At 34.6% G+C, this 13,902-nt stretch overlaps 1 protein-coding gene across 6 annotated transcripts in view; it reads left to right on the top strand.

The window, feature by feature from the left end:
• Nucleotides 1–13,902, top strand: part of AFG2A (AFG2 AAA ATPase homolog A) — a 365,578-nt gene that overhangs the window by 282,168 nt on the left and 69,508 nt on the right. For 3 of the 6 annotated variants that reach the window (XM_027063957.2, XM_015074610.3, XM_053216983.1), the window contains exon 15: nt 8,123–8,287. In XM_027063957.2, coding sequence (XP_026919758.1) covers nt 8,123–8,287 — 165 coding nt within the window. Of the gene's footprint in view, nt 1–8,122; nt 8,288–13,902 lie in introns of those variants that run through there. The other 3 variants (XR_008296147.1, XM_053216984.1, XM_027063971.2) reach the window with 3 other exon arrangements.

Below are 13,902 nucleotides of genomic sequence, written 5' to 3'. Positions count from 1 at the left end.
TTGCTATTAAGTTCTCCTTTGTCTATTATGAAAGGGCAATGAATTGAGAATTTCAGAGGCTGTGGTAAAAGCAGGGAGAAGAAGAAACAATAGAATTACTAAATAGCAATCCTTTTTAAACATTGAGATTTAGAAATATAGATCAAGAATCTATGTTTTAAGCCTAGTTTTCTAACATTATTCTAATCTTGTAGTTTTATAACATTTATTCTTTCATTCATTTAAAGAACATTAATGTCTACCATGTGCCAAGATCCAAAGATAACTAGCATTTCCTATGTTTAAGGAGCTTGGTCAAGTACTGGGGATAATTATACAGACACAGTAATGATAACAATAGCATCTAAATGGGAGTATCCATGCCATGTGCCAGACTGTACTGAGCACTTTATTTAGGTCATATTCTTCAATTCATACAGCCATCCTCTAAATAGAGACTAGAACTGTTAAGGATTTTAAAGTACCAAGAGGTTTAAATGATCTGTCCAAACACAGCTAATAAACGGGGAGTTAGAATTTTAACCTGGTTAGGCCAGATTCTTTTGTCCTAACTTTTTACATGTATGTCAAATTAAAAGTTATATATGTGTGTGTGTGTGTGTGTGTGTGTGTGTGTGTGTGTATACACACACATACATACATACCTGGAAGAGTCATAGAAGGTTATAGAAAAAAGAATGACTTTTAAGCTGAGACTTGAACAAGAAGTGGAATTTGTCTGATAGACAAAGAGATAAAATATTCTGAGTATAGAAAGAAATATTGTGAGGACAAGGGAGGCAGAAGGCAGCATGGTGATTTTGGCAAACTGTGAGTGCTTAGGTGAGCATAAAGTAGCTGCGGGTAAGGTAGGACAGTTACAACAAAATTATAGAGGTCTGAGATCCTATGCTTTAATTTTACTTTTTCCCTTAAGGTGCCATTAAATGATTAGAAAATAAGTTGCAGTATTTTCAGTATAAGAATGATCCCTATAGCAATGATGTATATCAAGAAAGGGAGAAAAAGGAAAGAATAAGTCTGCATGAAGACAACTAGCAAAGCAGTTATGATATTCTAGACAAGAGATTGTGTTGCCTTGACTACTTTGAGTGCCTTGTATATGCCATTGCTGAGTTTACAGTGTTGAATAAAAGAATATGATACCTGCCATTATATACAGCCTACAGTCTGTTGGGAAGGATAAACAGTAAGAAAACACATAAATATATAACAAAGAAGATGGAGTAGAAATGATCATTTCAAGAGAGAATAAGAAGTAGCATTAGCCATGCCTATTACTCTGTCAAATTTAGAGGGAGGGCAAGAAATGCCTAAAATAAGTTCAGGGTGTCTTTTAAATATATTTGAACTCTTACCAAGGATCCACACTCTCCCCAGTTTCTGGAACTATTTTCTCCATGAATCATGATACATGGATACATTTTTATTAGAGTAAAATGTAAAGGCTTAGTGCTGCTTTTCTTTCCTAGAGGAGGCACTCCCTATAGTCACATACACACCCTTGTTGATCATTTGAAATGAATAGGAGCCCCGGGACCTGATTTTTCACAGTGTCTATTTTAATATCTTGGTCTGAACAAGTATTTCTATGCTAACTAAATTAGATTTGAGCAGTGCTAGAATATGAAAGTACACATGTCAAATTTCAGAATTTATAAAAAAGAAAAGACAGCCTTATAACTGTGGTAATAGTGTTGGGTCAGTACGAACCCTTAATATGAAATGCCAGAAATGCTTTAAGTCCTTTTTGTAAAGGTCAGAAGAAGGAAAGATAATTGTATTAGTTTAATTAATTAGTGTAATCACTAAAATAGTAATAACACATTTTCAGTAATGACCATGTAATGTAAGTTGTGGGCGTTTCCTTGGGAAAGATGCTATAATGGAGTCGTAGAATTGGGGCTGGAAGGCCCATATAAAAGTTCATGTAATAATTCATAATCTTGGTTGCACGAGCAGATTTCAGGTGAACTTTATGGAATTATTTACAAAATTGTATGGGGGTGTTTTTTCATCTGTGTATTTTGAGGAGAATTCTTGTCAGATACACATAGCCCTCTGTGATGAAAGAACCACCTTCGTTTTCACACATGAAGAAACTGGGGCTGAGGTGTAGAAACTTGCCAAGGTCTTGAATAAGTTCTCTTGAAAAGGCAGTATGCCCTATGACATTTTTAAATAGAGTTTCATGTAGCAGCCACAGTATCTATGACCTTGAGGCTAGAAGGGCTCACAGTAGTATTAGGAAGCCTTGGCTTGTTTTTTCATTGAGAGTTGTTATATGGTGGTTTTAAAATAACAGAAAATGCCATCATTCAGAACACACTCTTCCACCCTAATATCCCAGAACAGTATTTTTAAAGAAATTCTAGGAAGGGTGTTAACTCATTCAGGGTTCTACAGGAAGGAAAGCTCTTTCCTACCGTTTTTTAAGCTAACTTTCACTGACAAGATCAGACCAGAAAAAGACTAGCTGGCTGTTGGCCCAGGCAACGTTACAATCATTGAAGTGTACTCAACCTGCACTGCCCAGGGACAGCTACAACTTGGCAGGGAGAAAGGAGGTGGGGCGGGGGGGGACAGATGCATGCTGAGTGTTGTTCCAGTGACTTAGGTGACGTGTATGCTCTATATCCTTTGCTGTGTTGTTCTTTCAACTATTAGAAAGGAAATTTTAAAATAGCCTGGAATATGAGTTTTCCCATAAGGGTGAAAAGGATAACTTCAACTTTAAAAAAAGTAACCAAGCTATTCACAGCTATTTCCCCAGCACCTAAAACAGGGCCCGGCCCACAGTAGATGTATAATGTTTTTTTGACGCAAGAATTATTTAATTTTTTTTGCTACCTATATCATATTTCAGTATAAGAATATTTTTCATTTGTCTATCAATCCTGTGTATCATTTTGTACTGGCAGGATAGTAAAGTGAAAAAGGATTGGTTCAACATTGGCTCACTTTCTGCCATTTATTGTATGATCTTGGGCCTCATTTTCTTTTTCTTAATAGGGCTATGACAAAATCTACTTCATAGGATTTGAGAAATACTAAGTGAAATACAGTATGTGAAAATGCCTAATAGATTCTTCAGGGCTGCATAAACATTAAGTTTGGAGTTTTAGCTCATACATTGAGGTTTATGATACATGTCAAGTTAATTTTTGAATATGGTGCCAGGTAAGGATCAATGTTGATTTTTAAAATATGAGTATCTAGTTGTTGGAGCATTATTAGTTTTAATGCTCTCCTTTCCTAGTTGAATGCCTTAAAGATAGAAACCATTATGGAATCCCTTATGTTATTCCATTGATCTATATTTCTGTCCTCTGGACCTTGTCACACTGTCTTGTTTTTTTTAGCATTGTAAGTAGTATAAGTCCTTGAGCTTTTTTCTTTTTTAACTTGGCTTTCACCATTCTCAGTCATTTGCATTTCCATATAAATATTATAATATTTGTCAGGTTGTTTTTTAAGCCCTTGTGAAATTTTGATTGGAATTGTGTTGAGTCTATAGATAAATTGGAAAAGAATGAATATCTTAATAATATTGAGCCTTCTAATTCACGAAAATGGTGTATCTATATAGGCCTTTAATTTTTCTTACTATAGTGATATCGTTTTTCAGTGAAGTGTTTTTTTGTTAATTTTATTTCTGTCTTTTATTTTTTGTGCTTTTTATGTATTCTCACAAAGTGGATTTTTAAAACTTCATATTCTATTAGCTTATTGCTTAATATATAAAAATACAAATTTTATAATAAACTTGTATTCTGTAATCTTGCTAGTAGTTTTATTCCTTAGTATTTCTACATAAACAATTATGTCATCTGCAAATGAAGATAGTTTGCCTTTGCCCATTCCAAGTTCTGTATTTCCTTTTTCCCCCTCCAATTTTTGTCTTTTGCCTTTTGTCTTTGTAATAAAGACTAGTACCTCTGTTATATTTATCAGTACAAGTGGTGACTTTTTACCTTTTCTTGATCTTAGGTAGAAAGCACTCAAGATTTCAACATTAATTGTATTAGCTGCAGGTTTTTCTAGATACTACCTACCCTACTGAAGTCCTCCTCTATTACTAATTTGCTGAAGGTTTTTCAACATGAGCGGATCTTGAATTTTGTCAAAACTTTTTTGTACATATTAAAATGATCATGTGAATTTTCTCCTGTATTCTGTTTTTGTGGTGAATTATACCAACTGGATTTTGAGTGTTAAACTAAACTTGCATTCCTGAAATAACTCTTGGTTAAGATGATTTATCCATTTTTCATATTGTGAGATTCTATTTGATAATATTTTTTAAGGATTTTTTAGTCTGTCTTCATGAGGCTCATTAATCTGTAATTTTCATTTTTTGTGATATCTTTGTTAGGTTTGGAGTTAGTGTTATGTTGACCTTCTAAAACAACTTGAGAAATGTTCGTTATTCTGAAGTGGTTGTGCAATCTTGTTTCTTCTTTGGCAGAATTCAGAAGTGAAACCATCTAGACTAGAATGTTTTTGGTGTGAAAGTTAGTCATAATGAATTCAATTTTTAATTAGTTCAGTTCCATTAAAAAAATAAATATAGGGCCATTATGATTTTTATTTCATTTTTTGTCCATTTTGATAACTAGATTTTTTAAGGAACTTATTTTTTATCAAAGTTGTTTATTTATTGTCCTAAAGCTATTGATAATATTCTCTTATTATTCTTTTTGCTATCTGTAGGATATGTAGTGATAACCTCTCTTCCATTTCTGATTTTGGTGATTTGTTCTCTCTTTTATCCTTGTTCAATCTAGTTAGAATTTAATAAGATTTTTAAAATCTTTACAGAGAACCACGCTTGACTTTCAATTTCCTCTATTGTTTGTTTCCTATTTCATTGATTTCTACTCTCATCTTTATTATTTCCAGCCTTGTACTTACTCTTGAACCTTAGGTCATTTATTTTAGACTTCTTTCCTACCATCAGCATTTAAAGTTATAAATGTGTCTCTAAGCACTACTTTATCTTGATGTTATATTTGCATTATCATTCGACTTGAAACATTTTCTAATTTCCTCATAATTTCTTCTTTGACCTATGGTTTACTTAGAAGGGTGTTGTTTAATTTTTCATGTGTTTGAGGTTTTCCTCTCTTGTTATTCCTTTCTAATTTACTCTTCTTAGAGAACTACTTTGTATGATTTCAGTCATTTTGAATTTGTTGATTTTTGTTTTATGGCTCATCATATGAGCTATCTTGGTGACTATATCAAGTGTACTTAAAAAATATGTATTCTGCTGTTGTTGGGTAAAGTAGCCCATAAATAAATATCAGGTTGCAATGATTGATAGCCTTGTTCAGATTCTCTGTATCTTTACTGATTTGTTTTTTAGTTCTATAATTGCTAACAGAAGAGTGTTAAAATCTCATATTGTGATTGTGGAGTTACCTTTTTTATCTCTTTAATCCTATCAATTTTTGCTTTATATTATTTTGAGGCTCCATTATTAGGAACATACATGTCCAGAACTATAAAAGTTCTGAGACTTTACCCTGTTTAAAAGCTAACAAATCAGCCTTCCACAATTTCATGGTAGCTTGGCAAAAGATATGAGATTCTTGGGTTAGAGATAGAGGTCAGTTCCTTACTCACAGAATATCATGGTGTGTGTGTGTGTATGCATGTGCTGGTTCTCTAAGAACTAATTTCCACAGAGCCAACCACATGAGGTTTTAATGTTTGTATTTTCCATAGTGTTTTATGTATGATCACAGCTACATTTTCAGGGGTTTTATTTTATTTTATTTTATTTTATTTTATTTTTTTAATTAAAAGATGTTTATGTTTGACTTCCTGTCTTCCTTAGTTTCTACATTTACTTCTATCACACATTTTTTCTGGATATTTCATTGAAAAGTACACATGTAGAAATATGCTGTGTTTCACTATTTATAAGTGAGTGTCTCTTAAATCTTCAAGAAATCCCATTTCTGATATGTCAGCCAAAAGAGTGACTTTTTTTTAGAGGTGGAAGGCATGTACAGTTTTGTGGTGTTTCATTTCCAATGCTCTTCATTTCTTCCTGAAGATTCAATTTTCCATCTTATGTCATTTCCATTAAACCTGAAGAACATCGTTTAGTGTTTTCTGTAGTGCAGTTCTGATGGAACCAAATTTTCTTAAATTTATTTTGTTTGAAAATGACTTAATTTTTCCTTCGTTCTTAAAGAATATTTTCAGGGCACCTGGGTGACTCAGTCATTGGAGCAGCAGGCAGACTCTTGATTTGGTTCAGGTCATGATCCCAGGGTCGTGGGATCAAGGCCTAAATTGGTCTCTGGGCTGAGTGTGGAGTCTGCTTAAGTTTACCTCTCTCTCTCATAAAGGCCCTATCTCCCACTTGCATTCTCTCTCTCTGGAAAAAAAAAAAAGAGAAGATTTTCACTGGGACTAGAATTCTAGGATGACATTTTTATTCTTTCAGCACTTTTTTTTTTTAATTTTTTTTTAGTGTTTATTTAGTTTTGAGAGAGAGAGAGCATGGGCAGAGGGGCAGAGTGAGAGAGACACACAGAAAATGAAGCAGGCTTCAGGCTCCGAGCTATCAGCACAGAGCCCGACACAAGGGCTTGCTTGAACTCACAAACTGTGAGATCATGACCTGAGCCGAAGTCTGACATTTAACTGACTAAGCTACCCAGGTGCCCTCATTCAGCACTATAAAGATATTGTTCTGCTGGTTTCTGCCCTTCATTGTTTTGATTGAGAGTCACTGGTGATTCAAATTATTGTTCTCCATATTCAGTCTGGCAGCTTTCAAGATTTTGTCTTTTCTTTCCAGCAGTTTGCTATGATACGTGTAGATGTGGCTTTCTTTGTATTTATTTTATTTGAGATTCACTGAGCTTCTTGATTGTGTAAATTTGTTTGTTTACCAATTGGAGGAAATTTGGCTTTTTTTTCTTCAGATATTTTTTCTGCCCCATCTTTTCTTTCCTTTCCTTCTGGTATTATAGTAACACATATTAGACCTTTTGATATTGTCCCATGAGTGGTCTTTTAATGTAAATCTTACCAATTCACCTTCTACTTAAAACTTTCCAGTGACTTCTCATTAAAAGTAGAATACAATCCATACTCTTTACTATGTCTTTTAAGGTCTTATGATCTGCCTATGACTATCTTTCTGACCTCATTTCCTACCTCTTTTTTCCTTATTCACTCTATCACATTGATTTTTTTTTTTCTTTCCCTGGAACATACCAGTCATTCTTGCCTTTGCACTTGATGTTCCATTTACCTTGCATGCCCTTCCCCTAGATATTTCAAAGGCTGACTCCTTTGGATATCAACATAAGTTACCTCCTCAGAGAGGCTTTCTCTCACTATCCCAACTAAAAGCTGCCCCAACTCCTTAACACACACCCACACCCACACACATTTTAGACCTGTATCTGTTTTAGTAACTTTATTGGGATAGAATAAATATAAAATTCACCCACTTAAAGTACACAGTTCAGTGGCTCTTAGTATATCCACAAATACATGCAGCCATCACCACAATCAATTTTATCCATATCTATCTTATTCATGCTATTTTCTAGTACCAAGAACAATGTCTAGTGTATAGTGCATGCTCGGTAAGGTTTTCTGAATACATGAATTCATTAGCTCTAAGATAATTTAGGCCTTAGCCTCCAATAAAATATGAGGGAAGTTCATTTGACTACTTTCAGCTCTAGAAGTATTCTTTTATTAGAGCTGTGCTATTTTAAGGGCTCTCTAAAACAACTTAACCCATATTTTAAGAGATATTGCAGGAAATTCCAAAAAAAAAAGTCTTTTGATACAATGAATGCAAGTCATATTACACACTTCCCTAAAAGAGAATAGCCATCTTTTATTGACCTGACAGTTGCTGAGGAGCAGAAAGCCTCTCAGAAGTATTGCTCTGCTACTTTCAAAAGTACTCTGAACATGATTTATTTGTTTGAATCTTTAAAATAGATTATAGCATCTCTAGTACTTGTTTCATGTACTAATTATGAGTAATAGTGGGTTATTCATGAGATTCTAGATATCCACCTTTCATGTGGAATGTCAGTTCTGAGCTTGGTTTTTCTGCATTGTCTCATCCTCTTTACAGGCTTTGATGCGGCCTGGAAGAATTGATAGAATCATCTATGTGCCGTTACCAGATGCAGCAACAAGAAGGGAAATATTTAACCTGCAGTTTCATTCTATGCCAGTCGGTAGTGACGTTGATCTGGCTGAACTCATCCTCCAAACTGATACATATTCAGGAGCAGAGGTAAGACAGTTCTTCTCAAAATACCTTGGTGGCAGGAAAACAGTGGGTGGGGTCATTAGCAAAAAGACTGCTTGATGCCAAAAATAGCCATATGTTAAGAAATCTTAAAACAGGAAATGCACTACGTGACAGGTAATCACTAAATTAAATTTCATTTTACCTGGCCTGTATTATATCTCAGTTGTTTTTACCTGGCTTCTGTTGCTTCTCAAAATGTAGACTTCAGAGAATTAACATGATACAGTGGAGAGAACACTGGGCGAGAAGTTTCTTCTTTCTGGTTTCTTGATACATCAGCTTCCAATCATTCACACACTTCTCTGGATTTTGATTTCTTAATCTATCAAATGGAAATGATACACAGCTTTACATGTTTTCTTATAGAGAGCATAAAAATGAAATTAGGATATCATGCAAGTTTTAGGAAGTAAAAGATTTGGCAGAAATTGTATTATTACCATCTTTTAACATCTTGGAAAATTGTCATTCTACTTGTATATTAACAAAGATTCTCTCATAAAAACTGTAAAAGGGACAATCTACCCTTAGTTGTGAAAGTATACTCTCAATAGGAACAGCAAGACCTCTGTGAAAATATGAAAATTTTAAGTATGGCAGATAAACACTTTTTTTTTCTCCTTAGCAACTTTTTAGTTAGGCCATTTTTATTTACAAAATAAAATTCTACTAAGATAATTGTGTATCTTTTCTGCATACATTTCTTAAGGAAAGGACAGACTATAGTCCTCAAAATAGAAATATCTTCTGAATACCACTGATAAGGATTTGTACTGGGAAATTAATGGTTTTTTGGTAAGAAATGGTAGATTCTTTTTATTCTGAGTTATTCAATAGACTGAGACTCTACATTCTATCTGCTTACTATTGTTTGTAATCTTTCTTCTGTATATACCAAAGAAATTCATACATAACAGATCATTATGGTACTCAGAGAGTATTGTAGATAAATTTACATGCAAAATTGGACTGAGTCTATCATGCAGTCATAGCTAATTACAACAACCAAAATAAATCCAAAATCTCCTCATTGTTTTGTCTCAACTATGAACTATGTATATTTAATTTTCCCCCTGTAGAGAGGGGAAATTTTCACTAGAGGTTAAAAAAAACAAAATCCATGTAGAAAGTACTTTGAGAGGCAGTTGAAGTACATTCCTACCTGAAAAAATAATCCTTATGAGCATCTTTCGGGCACGACTGTCCATTAAGTTAAAATGAACATCTAGTTGCTGTTAACTGACTGCTCAGGTATTTCTAGAATTCAGTTTTTGATGTGAGACCAAGGGTAGCATCGTATATATATATGTCACTTTACAGGAAACAGCAAAGGGAAGAAACCATAAATCTTTCACTTGAGCTGAGGGAAGTGGAAGAGCAGTTAGCAAGGTATAAATGTGCCTTTCTCACTTTGAAGTAATTCATGGTAGTAACATAGAGATGAAAAACAAAAATCAAAGCCAATGAGGTTCATCTGGCTAAAAGGAAAAAACTCAGGAATTATTGTACCAGCTTGCTAGTTCTTATGTAGTGCATGCCTTATTGAATCTATAATGTAAGCACATTCATTTCTCATTAATTTTTTTTCTCATTAATTTTTATATCAGATCTTCTAATAATAGTCACAGGAAAAGTCGCAGAAAATTCTGTGCCTCGTTGAATGACATTTTTGGTCCCATAATGTTGAGGTGGGAGATGTATATCCTGCTATGGTTCTAATTGTAATCCATATATTATTACAACTTCATAGGAATTTTGTTCAGAGCTGTATCTTAGTAGTTCTGGAATTTTCAGTTTGAGCAAGACAGATTTATTTCATATTGTTTGTTTTGGCTTTGGTTTTTGGTTTTTGGTTTTTGGTTTGGTTTTGTTTTGTTTTTTGGTTTTTGGTTTTTTTTTTTTTTTGGTCTGATTTTTTTAGGCAGTTCACACAGGTGCTGTGTGAAGGTATTGTTTGAAGAGAACAATTATGTTCTTAAAAGTCTTAAAATTAATAAATAGGAAATTTAAGACTGATAACATTTAGCTTCAAATAAAATATAAGTTACCATCTTTCCCCCCACCTCTTTCCATCAGAATGAAAATGATGCTGCAATATTGAAAGCTAAAATTCATTTTGATTTTTTATTTTTTAGCAGTAAGACCAATTCAAGCTGGAAACTCAGTCACCTGACTACTACAGACCCAGTGCTTTACCACTGATATAACTAATTTATTTCTTCCTCAGGCCAAGGCCATAGCCTTCAGCACAGAATCTAAGACATAGTACGTATTTATCAAACATTTAATGAACAGAAGAAGAAAAGAGATTTTAAAGATTGTATTTAGGAAAAATAAACTTCCCTTTGTTATTTACCATAAGGAGAGCCCTCTAACTTTGTAGCAATACACACTGCTACAGGCACAGCTACTTTTTCAGATTTAGAGTGTGTCTCATTGGCCACTCTTGGTATCAAATGAAAAGGGTGATAAATTGTCTTCATAAGAGAATAGTATCATCAATATTATATAATTGGTATATTATGTGTATTATATATTCATTTTAAACTGTATATTATTAGCTATATATACAAGAATTTGGCCAGGTGAGCCAGAGATGAGGAATTTGCTCACACCAGTGTCTATCTTTTAGAAACATAAGATGTTTGACTGTGGTGAGTGTTTTGTTGTTGTTGTTGTTGTTGTTTTAATTAAAAAGCTGTTGTTGAGAAGGGTGCCTGTCTGCCTCAGTCAGTAGAGCATGTGACTCTTGATCTCGGTCTTGTGAGTTCAAGCCCCACCTTGGGCATCGAGCTTACTTTAAAGAAATAAATGACAACCCATAAAAGTCTATAGAGGGTGATTGTAGATGATATGGGTACTTTTAACGACTGGGATGGAAGGAAGTTACTTTTTTAAAATGTTTTCTTTTCACCTGGTGCTTTATTTTGCCCAGTCGTGTTGTTTCTTAAAAGCTTACACAGGCACAGTGTTTCAAATGGCTTCTCATACCCTTCTGAGTTACTCCATTTTCCCTCCCTGGAGAGGGTATACAGAGAACTGAAACATTTCTTTAATTCTCAGAAGAGTCCCAACAGTAAGTTTGTTGCCAGCTGGAAGGGGAATAGGGTCACTAGGGAACAGCCTTTACAGAGAGGCTGAAGCAGGTAGCATCCTTCAGCCATCCTGTGCCTTCTACTCCCTGGTGGCCAAAACCTCATTGTCTTTGGCTTCTTGGCTGTAGCTTCCAGTTAATGGGAAAACATGTTGCCATTTAAAAGCAGATGGGAATTCAGTTCAGGAGGAAATAATAAGTCTTTTTTGGTTATAGCTATTGTTTTCTTCTGCTTTGATTTTTGTTTTTTAAGTTATTTGTAGCAGATTCCACTTCATTTTTTCATTTGTCTTTTATCCAATTAGTTACTTTAGGAAAACTTTTATCTTACCCAACCAACAGGAAATCAACAACCAAAAATATATGCACATGAAAGGCATAACTGGGCCCACTACCCATGTGCCATGTGCCTGGGAACAGAGGTGACGAGTAAGATATGTAATTTCCTCTCTGTGTAGGAATTTGCTGACATAGGCCGACAACTAGTATCTGTAAAATTTGACTTGAATGCTTACTTGCTTTTGGATGTTAATTTCCTTTTAGTGATTATCTCATAAAGTGAAATTGATAATATGTCTAAGAGCCAGGTATCAGTTATACATTTTATAAATAATATAGGCAATTCTAACATTTATTTCATATATTAAGATTTGAGGATTCAACTTCCAAGAGAGGCAGTAAAGGGAAAACAAAAAAGAATTTTAGTGTTGCATTGGAGTAGATTTTTAATGCAATACTGGTCTTTTTCTTTCAGGATAGTTACAGACAAGTTATTCAACCTCTTAGAACCTTAGTTTTCTCATTTTTAAAATATCTAGGTGACTGAAGTTGGGTTTTTTAAATTTTTTTAAATACTTTTATTTATTTTTGAGAGAGAGGCAGACAGAGAACAAGCAGGGGAGGGGCAGAGAGAGGGAGACACAAAATCTGAAGCAGGCTCCAGGCTCTGAGCTGTCAGCACAGAATCTGACGTGGGGCTCGAACCATGAACTGCGAGATCATGACCTGAGCTGAAGTCCAATACCTAACCGACTGAGCCACCCAGGCGCCCTGTTTTCTTTTCTTTTTTTTTTTTTTTAATGTTTATTTATTTTTGAGAGAGAGAGAGAGAGAGAGAGAGAGAGAGAATGAGCAGGGGAGGGGCAGAGAGAAATGGAGACACAGAATCTGAAGCAGTCTCCAGACTGAGCTGTCAGCACAGAGCCTGACGTGGAGCTCGGACTCATGAGCTGTGAGATCATGACCTGAGCTGAAGTCAGACACTCAACTGACTGAGCCACCCAGGCGCTCCAATGACTGAAATTGTTTTGAGGGTTAAATGAGGTAACAAATATAAAAGCACCAAAAAACAATGTGTGACACATAAAGCGTGCTTCATAAATGTTACTTCCCTTCATTCTTTCTTCCTCTTATTTGTTCACTATCTATATTTACCACTGAAGTTCTAGATGATATTGCTATAAGATGGTAATGTTTTGCATTCCCTCAGTAACCATATAATGTATCTGAAAGCTAAATAATAAATGAGTTGCTTCTTGTTCTTTTCTTCAAAATATAACATATGCTTAGTATGGTGATTTTAGGGTAATCTTATCAACCTACCGCTAGAAAGTCTTCTTAAAGCAATTTGTTAGAGTTAAATACATTCCACACTAAGTTTTTAAAAAGCTTTAACTCCATATAAATTTAGTCTCTTTATCCTTGTTTGACTAAAATGATTACCTTGCCCTGGATTTTGTTTTGTAGTCTTTGCCCTTCTGGGTCTAATAGCTCAAGGTCTTCATGCCAACTTGACATTAAAAAATTACCTCCCAGTGTAACTCATTTATTCAAGAAGGCTCTAGTCACCATGCTGAAGCTATTATAGCTAATAAAGGGAGAACCGTAAATTAATTTACTGTCTTGTTGATTAACATTCCTTCTGACATTGTCTCTCTTTTCTCCAACACAGTGAAAACAGAAAAAACAATTATAGCTATTTAGGATGTCTGTACTCTTCCTACATGAAGTCTCTTGTGACAATTTTTCCCAAACTAAAAATCAGGATCAATGTGTTCGAATGTAGCATAGATTGACTCTATCCAACAATACCTCTGAGATAGTGATAAACAAACACCTGTTAGCCAGTCTCAGGCTCTCTGGTTAGTATTGTTAGAGAGCAGCTTGGCAGGACTGTTCCTGTCCCTAGAGTGAAGCAGAGTACCACAGTACTTAGCAACCTCCTGTACACTGTAACCTACTTGTCCTACCTAATCAGAAACTGCCCTATGAAAACATACTGCTACAACCAGCTGGTCTACTGCTCTTAAGATCCTTGTTATCTCTCTACCCCTTCATGTGCATTTACCTTAAAACTCTGTACCCCAGAGTTTCAAAATACTCTTTTTTACATAACCTACTGAAATCACTGCTTTGTTATGAAAACACCCCAGCACAAGTGACTTGTCTTTTTTAATTCTTTTACACTGATTTCTGTTTCCCTTGTTTAGCTCTTTGCACATTT

Source organism: Acinonyx jubatus, chromosome B1, assembly GCF_027475565.1.
Source record: "Acinonyx jubatus isolate Ajub_Pintada_27869175 chromosome B1, VMU_Ajub_asm_v1.0, whole genome shotgun sequence".
Lineage (NCBI taxonomy): Eukaryota > Metazoa > Chordata > Mammalia > Carnivora > Felidae > Acinonyx > Acinonyx jubatus.
Note: the sequence above shows the minus strand (reverse complement) of the source record. Positions and strands in the feature narration are given on the sequence as shown.